We start from the raw sequence: 15,595 nt of genomic DNA, 5'->3' as shown, positions 1-15,595 counted from the left end.
AATATACGTGTGTGGGGAAAGTTAATCGGCCTTGTCCTCAAACAGAAGAGTTGCCAAGGACTTAACTATGAAGCAGAAAAACTACAAAATGGCCCACAGAAAGAACATCTAGCAGTTTAAAGTTTGTTAGGCCTCAAACAACTGGATTTTATAGATGTGTATAACCTACTTTTTGCTGTTACTTATCAACTCAGTTAACGACAAACCATACTTGCCGTTGTTTGGTGCCCAGAGTTTAGTGCTCTTGCTCCCTCTTGTGGTCATAATGAAATAATACGTTAAAAAGGAAAACGCATGAACTATCACAGGTAAATTAATCAAAAATATTTCTTTATTTCACTGAAATAAGATTCTCTCCCACAAATAAGCAAGAGTGAGAGAGAGGAAGAGAGAGAGAGAGAGAAACAGAGAGAGGATACCAGTAATGACACTTTATAGTGCTAGTGATGTTAAAGCTAGTAGAACAGCTGTTCATTAACCAAAATTTTAGATTTTTACATTTGTGTCAAATACGGGGCTGAAATGCACATTTAACTTTTGTGGCATGCTATTTTCCCACAACTAAAAGCAATATTTTTTAACCTCGGACCCAAATTCCTTTAATTTCATTAACCTACTCACCACAGTCTCATTTTCCCTTTGATTTCACACACATCTCACTTCCACTTTGGTTGCCAGCGTTCAGTAGTGTTCTCTTTCAGACATGACCTTTTTGTCTCACTCAGCACCTCCTCATAAAACGTCTTTGCCATATGCCACTATATTCTCTATATTTAGAAAAACTCAGCGTGATTTGACACAGTAAAATCTAGTACAAGTTTCATAAACAGGAAGGGCTTTGGTCATCTAACTGTTACCTTGCATGGTTATGACATTTTACTTGAAGATTCAGAAAAGTCTTCAGAAAGTGTTCAGACTGCTTTACTTGCACAGTTTATTGTGCTGTGGATTTGATTTTGAATGGATATAATTGCACTTTTTACCAAATCAATTTATACTTAATCACACATAATGATGAGAAAAATATGTTTTTAGAGAGCTTTAAAAATTGATAAAAAATCAAAAACGGAAATCGTTTATTGCGAGTCCGAAATCACAAAAGTATTCAGACCATTTTCTGTAGCATTCCAGACTGAGGTCACGTGCATCCTGTTTGTTGTAATTATCCTTTGGATGTGTGTAGTGCTCACCCATGGAGTTCATATGTTGCAAATATAACTGACTGTACAAAGTCTGTAAAGCTGCACACCTGTGTCCAAACCACAAAATCCAAGGAACCATCTGTGGATCTCTGCGATCAGATCATGGTAAGACATAGATCAGGGCAAGAATATATAGCAGTACCTATGGCTCTGAATGTTCCCAGTATAATAATTAATAATAATTTTTAAAAGGAAGAAGCTTGGCATGACATTTGGCTGCCTGGCTAAACTGGTCATCTGGGCAGCAAAGGGCTTTGGTCAGGGAGACAAAAAACAACCCAGCGTCCCTGTATAGGAGCTCCAAAAGCCCTGAATGCTTGCTGATAATCTCCAGCACACACCCTGCAGAAGGTCAGAGCACCCAAACCCTCAGTGAACATGAGAGACACACGAGAGACATGAGAGGCACATGAGAGACACATGAGAGACACATGAGGCCACAATCCTCAAAGAAATGGTTAATTTTATGAGGACTAGAACTGAGGAGATGAATGAGATTCTGCTACATTTCTGCACACGGTCCTCCACTTCTCTTCCACACTCAGGGCCAGTGGAAAATGCACTGACATCTGACATGTTGGAAATCTTTCTCCTGTTTCAGTTCCTGTAAACTGTTATATTTCACCTATTTTCTGTAGAGTGTATTGTACACCTCTATTAAAAGTGTTATGCAAATAAAACCTTTCTTACTTACTTACATACTTTGCACAACTCCGTAAACCAGGTCTTTATGACTGAATGGCAAGACGGACATCACTGCTGTAAAAAGCCTAAGACAGTCTGCTTGGAATTTGCTAGAGGCCATGTAAAGTACTCTGGAAGTGCCTGAAAAAGATTCTCTGGTCCAGTGAGATGAAAACAGAATTCCCTGGGCAGAAGAGCAAGCACTGTGTCCGGAGGAAATCAGGCTCTGCTCATCGGCTAATGCCGTCCCTACACTGAAACAACGGCTAAGTCTGAGCGGCAAGGACAGGGAGACTGGTAACAATGGAGAAATAAAGGAATGCAGCCAAATATAGGAAAATAACCTTAAAGAAAGATGTTCCATAGTTCAAGCCAACGGGGATTGGGGTGACACTTCACCTTTCAACATGACCATGACCTGAAGTCTACAAACAAAGCAACTCTCTGAATGTTCTCAAGCGGTCCAGCCGGAGCCCAGACTTATATCCCAGAGCATCTGTGGAGAGACAGATGCACACCAACCGCTCTGACGGAGCTTGACAGGACCTGCCATGAAGATAAATGGGATAAACAACCTAAATACAGGTGTGCAAAGCTTGTAGTGACGTATCCTAGGAGACGTGCAACTGTAATTGCTACCATAGAGGATTTTACAAAGTACTGAAATTATGGTCTGAATACTTTTGTGAATGAAAGATTTTAGTTAGATTTTAATGAATTATTGAAACTCTCTAAAACATGTTTTCTCTTTGCCATTATGGGTTATGTGTAGACTGATGGGTAAAAATGGTATTTATATCCATTCAAAATCAAATCCACACAATGAAGCGTGCAACAAAGGGTCTGAATACTTTCTGAATCCACCGTACACCCACAAATGAGCAGTGAACAAACTGACAGTTCAACAATGAATGACATTAACGACCATCACTGTACCAGTAACAACACTGGCGTCATGTGTTTCCTGCACGCGTACCGTACTGGAGCTCATGCTCGTCCTCTTGATAGGCTACATGGGAAGCAAGACGTGTGGATGGATGAAAGGCCACGCGGCCGCGTCCAGAGGCTTCTGGGGGTTTTTACGCCGGCTCGATCTGCCGCAGCGGCGGTTTCTTAGTCGCCTCTTCCCTCGTGTACTTCCGCAGGTATCGGATGGCTGACAGGGCGCTCACGTTTGCCAACAGAGCTGGACAATAAGGCAGCGGATGGCTCTCAGTGGTACAGATATCATTCACTTCACAGAAAACATTCACTACTCATTCAATGGAAAACAAAGCCTAGCTGTCATAACATTACTTTGATCGTGTCATCTGTAACAAAGTGGATAGATGCACTAACGTTCAGCCAAGGCCACATTACCGCTGGCATGTAACACAACAGAAAAGCTAATGGAAATATGATGCTCATGATTGGATCCCCGCGTGGACAGAGGACTCGTGTGGAAAATTACCAGCTTTCCAGGTGTCTGCTCCTTGAGGGTTGACAGACTTCAGGACCCATGAGGCAAAGGCAATGCAAACCAAGCACATGTCAGCCTGCTTAAGAGGCATCAGTGATGCGTTCACCCCTGCAAAGAGCCACAGGGAGGGCTTGCTCAGGACAAATGAACACATTTAAGAGCTAGATTTCTCACTACGAATTACTTTATGACTTCAAAGAATGAAACAGCGAAATAGCACAGATTTAAACAAGGGAAATGCTGCAGTCTCAGTGTAATGAAATAAAGGAATATGTGACAAGCAGGTTATGAGCACAAATCTGCTCATAAACTGCCGCACCGTGTACTGGAGTGGAAAGTGGGGACGACTCCACTTACAGCTGAACTGATTTATTTGATTCAGAAACAACTCCTCTCCCCCTGTTCATAGGTACAATGTTCCTATGACTAACAGTGCTGGTGCATCTCCTGGTCTGTCTAAGTCTCGCTCGCTTGCCAGCCTTTTCTAGTACTGACAAAAGTGAGAATGAAAAGTAACTATTTATTATGTTTGATAAACTCCCACGGGCAGTGATATTTATTAACTGCAGTGTGGAAAAGATAACCGCATCATGTGCGAAAATGCACTGATATGTGATATTGCTTATGTCAAATTCTGTTCTGTACAGGTCTGCCTTTTCTAAGACTGACAGATGGAACAAACCGTTTTAAAGAAGAGAGGATTTTAGTGGGAGTACTGGGGTGTCAGGTGTGACTTCGTGGCTGTGGCAAATGGTTTACAGTACTCATGGGTCAGAATTTGTCTTAGAGACTCAGGGAGATCAGGACTGGCTCTCATAACTAAGATAATAACCAAGCAAAAGTAGTAAATAAAGAAGTAGTAGATTAAAAGTAAAAGTAGTTATAGATTAGTACTACCTTACTGTGGCTCCCTCAAAACTGGCTATACTGAAGAGGTCAGTAGTTTAAAGTGCCATGCGCTATAAAGGGATCAGATAGTAAAAACAACATACTAACAGAGACTATAGTAGTGTGAACGCAGCTCAGAGATCCGTGGCAAAGCTGGAGAGTTGTCCCCCATGTTCATGTAAGCCTTATGATATTGCTTACCATACCAGAAAGCAGCCCTAAACACACCCCTAACACAGCCATAACACAGCCCTAACTGAGCCCTAACAGCTCTATTGCAGCCCTAACAGAGCCATAACGCAACCCTAACACAGCTCTAACGCAACCCTAACACAGCCCTAGCAGTCCTAACACAGCCCTAACACAGCCCTAACACAGCCCTAATGTAACCCTAACACAGTCCTAACACAGTCCTAATGTAACCCTAACACAGTCCTAACACAGCCCTAATGTAACCCTAACTCAGCCCTAACACAGTCCTAATGTAACCCTAACACAGTCCTAACACAGCCCTAATGTAACCCTAACACAGTCCTAACACAGCCCTAATGTAACCCTAACTCAGCCCTAACACAGTCCTAATGTAACCCTAACACAGCCCTAACACAGCCCTAATGTAACCCTAACTCAGCCCTAACACAGCCCTAATGTAACCCTAACTCAGCCCTAACACAGCCCTAATGTAACCCTAACACAGCCCTAACACAGCCCTAATGTAACCCTAACTCAGCCCTAACACAGTCCTAATGTAACCCTAACTCAGCCCTAACACAGCCCTAATGTAACCCTAACTCAGCCCTAACACAGTCCTAATGTAACCCTAACACAGTCCTAACACAGCCCTAATGTAACCCTAACTCAGCCCTAACACAGTCCTAATGTAACCCTAACTCAGCCCTAACACAGCCCTAATGTAACCCTAACTCAGCCCTAACGCAGTCCTAATGTAACCCTAACTCAGCCCTAACGCAGTCCTAATGTAACCCTAACTCAGCCCTAACGCAGCCCTAATGTAACCCTAACTCAGCCCTAACACAGCCCTAATGTAACCCTAACTCAGCCCTAACACAGTCCTAATGTAACCCTAACACAGTCCTAACACAGCCCTAATGTAACCCTAACTCAGCCCTAACACAGCCCTAATGTAACCCTAACTCAGCCCTAACACAGCCCTAATGTAACCCTAACTCAGCCCTAACACAGTCCTAATGTAACCCTAACACAGTCCTAACACAGCCCTAATGTAACCCTAACACAGCCCTAACACAGCCCTAATGTAACCCTAACTCAGCCCTAACACAGCCCTAATGTAACCCTAACTCAGCCCTAACACAGCCCTAATGTAACCCTAACACAGCCCTAACACAGCCCTAATGTAACCCTAACTCAGCCCTAACACAGTCCTAATGTAACCCTAACTCAGCCCTAACACAGCCCTAATGTAACCCTAACTCAGCCCTAACACAGTCCTAATGTAACCCTAACACAGTCCTAACACAGCCCTAATGTAACCCTAACTCAGCCCTAACACAGTCCTAATGTAACCCTAACTCAGCCCTAACACAGCCCTAATGTAACCCTAACTCAGCCCTAACGCAGTCCTAATGTAACCCTAACTCAGCCCTAACGCAGTCCTAATGTAACCCTAACTCAGCCCTAACGCAGCCCTAATGTAACCCTAACTCAGCCCTAACACAGCCCTAATGTAACCCTAACTCAGCCCTAACACAGTCCTAATGTAACCCTAACACAGTCCTAACACAGCCCTAATGTAACCCTAACTCAGCCCTAACACAGCCCTAATGTAACCCTAACTCAGCCCTAACACAGCCCTAATGTAACCCTAACTCAGCCCTAACACAGTCCTAATGTAACCCTAACACAGTCCTAACACAGCCCTAATGTAACCCTAACACAGTCCTAACACAGTCCTAATGTAACCCTAACTCAGCCCTAACACAGCCCTAATGTAACCCTAACTCAGCCCAAACACAGTCCTAATGTAACCCTAACTCAGCCCTAACACAGCCCTAATGTAACCCTAACACAGTCCTAACACAGCCCTAATGTAACCCTAACTCAGCCCTAACACAGCCCTAATGTAACCCTAACTCAGCCCTAACACAGCCCTAATGTAACCCTAACTCAGCCCTAACTCAGCCCTAATGTAACCCTAACTCAGCCCTAACACAGCCCTAATGTAACCCTAACTCAGCCCTAACTCAGCCCTAATGTAACCCTAACTCAGTCCTAACACAGCCCTAATGTAACCCTAACTCAGCCCTAACACAGCCCTAATGTAACCCTAACTCAGCCCTAACACAGTCCTAATGTAACCCTAACTCAGCCCTAACACAGCCCTAATGTAACCCTAACTCAGCCCTAACACAGTCCTAATGTAACCCTAACTCAGCCCTAACACAGCCCTAATGTAACCCTAACACAGTCCTAACACAGCCCTAATGTAACCCTAACACAGTCCTAACACAGCCCTAATGTAACCCTAACTCAGCCCTAACACAGCCCTAATGTAACCCTAACTCAGCCCTAACACAGCCCTAATGTAACCCTAACTCAGCCCTAACACAGCCCTAATGTAACCCTAACTCAGCCCTAACACAGCCCTAATGTAACCCTAACTCAGCCCTAACACAGCCCTAATGTAACCCTAACTCAGCCCTAACACAGCCCTAATGTAACCCTAACTCAGCCCTAACACAGCCCTAATGTAACCCTAACTCAGCCCTAACACAGCCCTAATGTAACCCTAACTCAGCCCTAACACAGCCCTAATGTAACCCTAACTCAGCCCTAACACAGCCCTAATGTAACCCTAACACAGTCCTAACACAGCCCTAATGTAACCCTAACTCAGTCCTAACTCAGCCCTAATGTAACCCTAACTCAGCCCTAACACAGCCCTAATGTAACCCTAACTCAGCCCTAACACAGCCCTAATGTAACCCTAACTCAGCCCTAACACAGTCCTAATGTAACCCTACCACAGTCCTAACACAGCCCTAATGTAACCCTAACTCAGTCCTAACTCAGCCCTAATGTAACCCTAACTCAGCCCTAACACAGCCCTAATGTAACCCTAACACAGTCCTAACACAGCCCTAATGTAACCCTAACACAGCCCTAACACAGCCCTAATGTAACCCTAACTCAGCCCTAACACAGTCCTAATGTAACCCTAACACAGTCCTAATGTAACCCTAACACAGTCCTAACACAGTCCTAATGTAACCCTAACTCAGCCCTAACACAGTCCTAATGTAACCCTAACTCAGCCCTAACACAGTCCTAACAGCCCCAGCAATGCACCAGATGCTTTTATCAAGAGTGAAAAAAATAGGATAGTAAAATAATAGAATAGTAAGACTGCTAAAGTGCACAGACAGACAGACAGACAGACAGACACACACACACACACACACTGTGTGTGTCACTGTCACTACTGGCCACGCAAAATGTCACCATCACCACTGGTCCAGTGGACTGGAGTCTGAGTTTGTGCTTGCTGAAAACTGAAGCGCGTCTATTTTTACACGTAGTTCAGAGTGAAATATGCAAATACTTCCTGGCACATGGCAGTTCCGAGCAGCCGGCCAGCCTCAGTGAGACCGCGCGCTCACGTCCTACCGCTGGCATGAGCACAAATCTGACTGTTGCTACGTGCTCAGAGTCAGTACCCACTGACAGCTGCAGGAGCAGGAAACAGCTAAGATCACAAAAAACCCACACAAAACAAAAACTAACAAAAAAAACTTGAAGAACTTTAAAAATAATGCCTACCATAAGAACAAGATCTACCATAAGCTTTTAATAAATAATCTACTAATGCCTGTATTTATTTAAAAACTGTTTTTGCTAAAGCTTTGTGATGTCTTGGTGCAAAAGACAAAAGTTTTAAAATAAGGTGTCATTTTAGACACATCAATACAATACATAGCAGCAACCCATAAAAATAAAGATTACTACTCAAAAAAAAGGTTCATTAAAGAAATGTATGCAGTTCTGCCAAAGGTCCCTTCCAGCACACACATTTAGTAGTCATAGTAACAATGAAACCATCTAGGAACACTATGCTCTTACTGTGTCATGTGAACTGGAAGGTATCTGTGTGTGTGTGTGTGTGTGTGTGTGTGTGTGTGTGTGTGTGTGTGCATGCGCGTGCATGTGCATGTGTGAGAGCGATGGATGGATGGATGGATTATAAAAATAGCTGTAGGCTTACTTGGATCAGCAACAGTTATCTGCATCTCACTGCAGATCTTCTGCTGTTGTGCCAGTTGTCTGAAGATGCTGTTCTCCAGGCCAAGGAGCAGCGGATCCTGGAACGGCCCATCACCGAGACCCACAGTGGGTACGGCCTGGATTCCTCCACCGGACGCCCTGCCGCTCTTCCTCACTGGGGTCAGATCCCAGGAGCTGGACCCTTCGGGCGGCTCCGCGTAGCTTGCATGACGAGCTTTCCTGAGCGAGAGGGGGTTCTTCCATAAGAAGCTCCAGCTGTAACTGCTCTCAGGAAAGAAGTCCTTGTACGACCTTGATGCTGCAGTTGCGTCGTGGCTCTGGGTCGCCGTGTGGTCACACCGCGTCACCGCCCACGTGGATGTTTGCTCTTGCCCCTCGTCCTCATCCGAGTGCACTGGGGAATCATCTGGGAAAAAATAATCATACACCTCGGGGAAGTGGTGGGTCCTGGTAGCCGAGCGCGAGGAGGAGAAAATAGGAACCAGTTCATCGTGTCCACTGCAGGCGAGTGGGTAGAAGAAACTCTCAGCCTCGAACTCCGAGAAGAACTGGTCGTACGTCTCAGCGACAGAGGTGCCGCTTCCCTCCAGGTAAGAAGGAGCTATGTTGTCTGCTACGGGGGTGCAGCGTTCAGGTTCATCTGCACCAAACAGATACTGGATGATCTCAGAGAACGTGATGCCAGGGCTTCCCAGGTCCTCTTCCTCATCGGAGAGAAAAATCGGGGAAGAGGTGTCCACACGATCGAATGGATCCTCGTAGTCATGCTGGTTTTCTGATTCCATGGTGTGTGCCGAGTAAACGGAGTGGAGGGAATGCAGGGAGGCATTACTCGGGATTTTTCCGCAGGGCTGAGCTTCGTACGTTTGCAGGTTCTGAACACTGACGTTCTTGCACATCTTCCTGAGGCACTGCTGAGCCGAATCCCCGTAGGGAGGTGGAGGAAGGGCTGTTTCAAAGCTTCCCATGAACACGTCTTCCGTTCCGGCCGCACCCTGCTGCCTGTCCCCCATAACGGCCCTCGGTTTGGGAGACTGTCTCGACCCCTCACCAAGTGTAGCTGAATCTTGTGCTTGGAGCTGTGCAAACTCTTCGTCGAAGTCAGACATAAGCGCCATGTCCCCACTAGAGCGGTCGGGCTTTGAGTCGTCCGAGTGCGTGAAATATCCCGAGTCTGCCGTGTCTGAGGTGTCGGCTGTGCTGCTGTCCTCGGGCTGAAGCAGGATGCCAGGATGAGCTTGGCCAACCATGCGAAGGCGCAAAATGTCATTAATGGTTAGTTTCTCCATTTCGTTCCAAAAGGAGGACATGGCATATAGAGGAGGTGTGGGCTGATTTGTGGCGGCCGGACATACAGGTTCTGGATCTATGACTCCATGCATTGACTCTGGAGTAGGAGCTGCTGATTCTTGTGTTGACTCATTTTCTTTTGATGGAAAATGAGGTGGCATGTGTACATATTGCATTTGATCTTTCTCTTCCTCACTCGCTGTAATAATAATAGATGGATTGGTCTCTAATTTGTAGTCCCCTACAGAGGACTGGCATTCCCTGGTTTTCTCTTCAGTAAACAGCCCATCATTTCTGGATCTTGGGGAAAAGCTTTCTGCTTCTTTCATATTTTGGGCTTCCTGACTTGCATGTAGATCTGCTTTGTCCTTTGTCCTTAAGAACTGGCACACCTCTTCTGTCCAATCTTCATTTTGGAAATTCAAGGGAAGTCTATCATTCACAGACTCATTTGAGATAGCAGACATTTCTGACTCCAGCTGCTTCATTTGTGTTTTTGATTCAGATGAATAAGCATTCTTGATTGTATCATCGCTAGGAAGGTTTAACGAACTCTGGGCTGATTTCATTAGATCATCAAAAGCATTCATCTCAGAACTCTGAGGGCTAATTTGCACTTTTACCATATTTTGAGAATCGGACTGTGGCTCTAATTCACAGTCACACATCCTGGAGAGGCTGTCCTTGCTCAGTGAGTCATGACCATTTCTGTGTTTTGGGGTGACTCTGTCATGACTCATATGAGTTAAACCCTCTTCCTTTTCAGCATTGTTGTAACATGTTGAGCGAGCACTTTGCTCTGTCAGCTCAGGAAATGTTATACAGGAAGTGATAGCTACAGATTTCCTCTGATCTGCTGTATTATCTCGGGAGTCTGATGTCAGTCTCTCTCCAGCTTGACTGCGAGGACTGTCACGTGCACAGGCCGCGTGACCCGATGGTAGAATTGCTGTCTGTTGCAATGCTGTTGCATTCGCATATGAACTCGAAGCTGTGTGATTCAAAACTGACCATTTATCCTCTGTCCACTCTTCACTGTGCAGTGGCAGATTTTCCGAGATCGCAGGTTTCTTAGCGCAAGTCTTTGATGCCGCCCTCTCCGTGTCACAGATTGTAACAAATACTGGTAAGATTTCAGAAGCCTTTGGCGCAGCCTCCTCTCTTGAGGGCGTGTGGCTGTTTAGCTGTAAGTGAGTTCCCCCATTATCTCCACTAGAGGGAGCTGATGAGCTGTCAGCGCTCTGAAGCGTCATATGCGCTGGTTCTTTATTACACACACCGCACTCTGGAGACGAGGATACTGCTCTTACGGCAGATTCCCCGGCTGGCGCTGCTTCCTTAGTCAGAGCCCCGTTTTCACACATCACGACATTTGCTATGCCTGGAAACTTGAGATTCTTTCGATCCGCTTTCGGTGAGTTCGGGTATACTGCGGCAGACTTGGAGCTATCTGCATCCCCTGAGAGTAAACGTGCTTCCGCTAGGAAACAGGAAACACTATCTGTTGGTGGTGATAAAGTGTGAACTGCCTCAGAGACCGGGCCTGAGCTGTAGTCTCCCGATGTACGCCACTCTCTGACCACATCACATCTTCGCACACACGAGTTGTCCTCAGACTCACCTCGTCTGATTCGGAAGGGGGTCTCCTGTCCGCGGTCTGGCTGCGTGGGTTCACTGCTCACTCTCTTTTTCCTCTTTCTCTTTCTTCTAGGGGTGACAGGGGAACCTTGGCCTTGACCGGCCCCCGGTTCTTTACACTCAGAACTGCAGTTTCCCACTAGCTGAGAATCTGCTCCCTTCTGCATATATGTGTTCACCAGATCTGTGGAGCCGCTGACCAGAGCGCAGCTTGGCGTCTTTTCAATATCAGGTTTTAGGCAGATGGCCTGGTTTCGATCACCACATTTCCATACTGCCCTCAACTTCCTCCCTTCTTTCGCTGTCTCCTGTAAGCGGTCCTCTTCGTTGGTAAGGAGCCGTGGGTCAGGACAGGTCCATGTGTCAACTTCAATAGCTGCAGGCTCGTTGTGTCTGCAGCTACAGCAGGTGTCGCGTGCAGCGGTTTCCTTCCTCCACCCTACCTGGCTGCTGCTGGACAGAGTCGGCTCCGGCTGGTTCCCAGGTGCCGCTGTAATATCAGACTTTTCGGTGGCTTCCTTTAAATGCCCGGCCGTCCCACCGCCCACGTTCCACTGATGCTTTTGCACCATACAGTCTTCGCAATGTGAGAAGCCTTTTAGTCTTTCAAAGAACACGTTGATAGTCTCAGAGTGTAGGTCTTCCTCACTGCCAGAAAGAACATGCTTTGGACCTGTCAGACCATACCTGCTGAGGTAAAGTTCCACCGGGGGCCCTTCACAGTCGGGAGGGCCATCGATCTGGAGCTCCGCATCCGAAGCTCGGCTCTTAGCGTCCGGCCAGGCCCTCTGGGACCCGACTTCGTCCATGTCACTCATTCCCGAGTCCTCTAGACCCGCTAGACTTGGAGGCAGCAGGTCACACTCCTCACATTCCTGAAAGAAGCATTGCCAGTCTTGCTCCGAGATGTGCACACTGTAGTCAAATTCATCCATTGTGAGGCTACAGTGATAGCAACCAACTGCAACAAGAATAGTGGAAAACTTCAAAAACAAGGATCAGATATATGGATCTCAGTATATGGGAATGTATAATGCATCCCAGATGGCCCAAGAAGTGCATATAATGAGTTCAAGTAAAATACTCTATTAAACCACATCAGCAGCTGGACAGTAGCTGATGTGGCTTGTATTCAGGGTTACAGATACAGGAAAAGTGAATGTTCCAAGCCTAAAATAAACACAGTCTCCATCAGGACCTACCAAGTGTATATATTCAGCAGTCATGTGACCAGCACACTCAGCTGACTGACATTCTGCCTACAAGAAAATCGGGATGCGCGACTGACTCTCTCACTGCTACAGTTACACAAAACGTCACAATCAAAATCAGTTTATTTGATAGAAAATGAACACAAACGACATGAGATTATTCACAGCACACTGTGGAGTTTTTAATGATTAAAGACATCTGATACACAGAATCCAGAACACTGACTAAGAGTAAAAAAACATAAAAACATAACACAATTATATGTGAATTCACGATTGATTAGTACTTATATTCCCACTGTACTGCAATATGTAATACTGCACATTATGAATCAAATAAAGAAAAATTTTATTGTTTCAACATTTTCTGTTTATGTATCTGTCTAAAAATCGGCAAAAAGACAATTTAAATGGACTAGTAATGAGGCAATGAACATAAATATGGGGCTTTATAGTAAACACAGACTGTGATCTATAGATGCTATCAAATTGAATTAGTAAAATGGTAAAAATAATGTCTAAACTATTTTAAAGACCATAATGTATTTAATAAGTCCTTGTTGTTATCAGGCATGGTATATCCACTGACCAGTACATGGCCTGGTAAATTCGCATGCTTCCGTGGGCTCCTCATTCCTGCATTCTCATTCCTAAGTAGAACTTTCTCCCAAACCTTCTCATCTAAAGCGTCAACTCCTGAAGTGCATCTGTAGTCACGCAGGTGTGTGTGCACCTACCTGTTCGGTGGTGTGCTGCGCGTGTGTGTGCAGGCCCTCTGTGGTCTGAGGGGTTAGGGAGTGCCCTTTGAAAGTCCTCATGTGGTAGAGCTGTGCACCACTACGGCCCCGTGACTGGTTATAAATAGAGCAGTTTTTCTGTTCACGTAATACACGCCAAACTCTCCCTCCCACCTCTTTCCACCCCCCCCCACCTCCCAAAAAGAGGGATGCCATTTCAATGAGACCCTTGACAGACAAGGTGACAGAGGCTATAGGGTAAAAGCAGTGTCATATGGTACTGATATGAAATGACTCAACACTTCAGTGTTAATGGTTTTTTGCCTAAATGCTGCATGTTTTTTGAAAGCTCCGCTTTTAGCACGGAGGAAATAACGAAACTGAGGTGTTGTATTACGTTCTGTGGAGGTCATAAAGATTCCAGTAGCTGGAAAGAACAGTAGGAGAACCAGGCTGGGGGCCCGGCCGGGACCAGGGTCAGCTGATGGTGTGATGTCACGGAGGAATGGAGAGATTCTGCTCTTTCTATCCCCTCTGGCTCGTGAGCTTGTCATGGAGAAGAGCACAGGAGGTGTTCATGTCTGCAGCTGACCAGGAATGACCACAGAGTCCATTCATGTGACAGTCTCCTGACAGAGCCCATTAAGACACACTACAGTAAGCACTTCCATCAATTCTAACCCTAAAGTGCATATAAATTCACATTATTTTGACAGTATAACATATTATTGAAATGTATGGTATACCTATTGCCAAATGTATCAGCACTGAATTGTTTCTTGAGATTTATTCATGTATATTTCATATTATTGAATTCTGAAGGTCAACTTCAATTTGCTTATCTATTTTCAGTGAGACAGAACCACCGGAAGATGTATCATTTTCTAAAGGTTTTAAAGGATCAGACTTGAATTACATGAGGAACAGAGGCCCCAGGAATGCTCAATTGCTTTTACAGTCTTGGAAACGGAACATGCAGCCTTGTAAATGTCAATTTTTAGTGTTAAACATGTTCTAAACGTGCACTGGAAGTTCTTTATTTGCTATCACGCACTTCTGCTGGAGCAAAATTCAGTACTGGTTGATATTTAACTTACATGTTATACTGACCTGTGAATCAAAGGAAATATCAGTAAGCCAATCAGGTGATTTATGTCACAGAAGTATGTCATGTGCCTCTATATTTACCTGAGTAATTTTAGAAGTTCAGAGTTCAAAGATGAACTGCATCATGTTCACTTGACACCAGAGCTATTTTGCTTTAGATGCCTGCAAATTGTTTTTAAAATGATTCATTATTCAGTTGGTTTTTTTTTTACCTCAAGGTTTTTGTTTGTTTGTCTTTTGGTGTGTCAAAATTAAATGTCAAAAAAGCTAATAAGTGTTTAATGAAGGGTAAAAATATTTAGTTACTTTGGTCAAATACTTAAAATAGTTTCCGGCTCCAGTTCAGCCCCTCGTTGAGCAGGTAATAGGCAGAGTGCCATGTTTACAGACATCAAGATTATTAATGAATACAAAGGGATTAATGAATTAGCCTGTCAGACAAAGCGTTAGTCATTATGACATTGAGATAAAGCTCATTAGACTGTTATCTCCTTAAACTCAACCTGTCCCACACTGATTGGCTAATCAGCACCACCACACACTCACAAAAACCAAGATAGAACACTTGATTTGATCTAAGCAAGGTTCACAAGATGAATAAAGAGAACAAGCAGGATTCTGTTACCCATCTCAGTGGCAGAGACAATTCCACTTTCTGAGGCGAGAATGTCTAGTCCACCCCAAAGGCTTTGCATTTTCTCATTTAATTATTCAAGTCTGTTAAAGGCCTGATTCTGCTTGGTGGAGCTGTGGCAAAACAGTCAACCTAATTATCTAACCACGAACTGGGCAGGGTGCCCAGCTGAGCTTGTGCAGTTAGATCTGTGAGAGAGAGAGAGAGAGAGAGAGAGAGAGAGAGAGAGAGAGAGAGAGAGAGAGAGAGAGAGAGAGAGAGAGTTGTGTAGCTCATGTTTGCACCTGGGGCAGTGGTCTGCCCGATTGTGGGTGGGATTCTGTTTACATCAACAGGATTAAAGTCAGTAAGTACACTTCTAGGATTAAGATCTGTTTAGACTACTTGAGAGTGGTAATAATGGATGATATTACAGTGTTTTTCTCTAATTGCCTCAAAATGAGCTCTGTCAAGCCAGTGCTGACTCATCAAATCGTTGTAAACAA

General features: G+C 44.8%; 1 protein-coding gene across 1 annotated transcript; it reads right to left on the bottom strand.

Moving 5' to 3' along the window:
* Positions 1–309: 309 nt before the first annotated feature.
* Positions 310–13,464, bottom strand: perm1 (PPARGC1 and ESRR induced regulator, muscle 1). Its single transcript, XM_027014529.2, has 4 exons — positions 13,370–13,464; positions 8,474–12,382; positions 3,337–3,453; positions 310–3,072 (listed from the first exon to the last, which is right to left on the bottom strand). The coding sequence occupies exons 2-4, from the start codon at positions 12,354–12,356 to the stop codon at positions 2,966–2,968; spliced, it is 4,107 nt and encodes a 1,368-aa protein (XP_026870330.2). The 5' UTR covers positions 12,357–12,382; positions 13,370–13,464; the 3' UTR covers positions 310–2,965.
* Positions 13,465–15,595: the final 2,131 nt, after the last annotated feature.

This window comes from Electrophorus electricus, chromosome 24 (genome assembly GCF_013358815.1).
Source record: "Electrophorus electricus isolate fEleEle1 chromosome 24, fEleEle1.pri, whole genome shotgun sequence".
Classification (NCBI taxonomy): Eukaryota; Metazoa; Chordata; class Actinopteri; order Gymnotiformes; family Gymnotidae; genus Electrophorus; species Electrophorus electricus.
The sequence above is the reverse complement of the archived record's forward strand: the minus strand, read 5'-3'. Positions and strand labels throughout refer to the sequence as shown.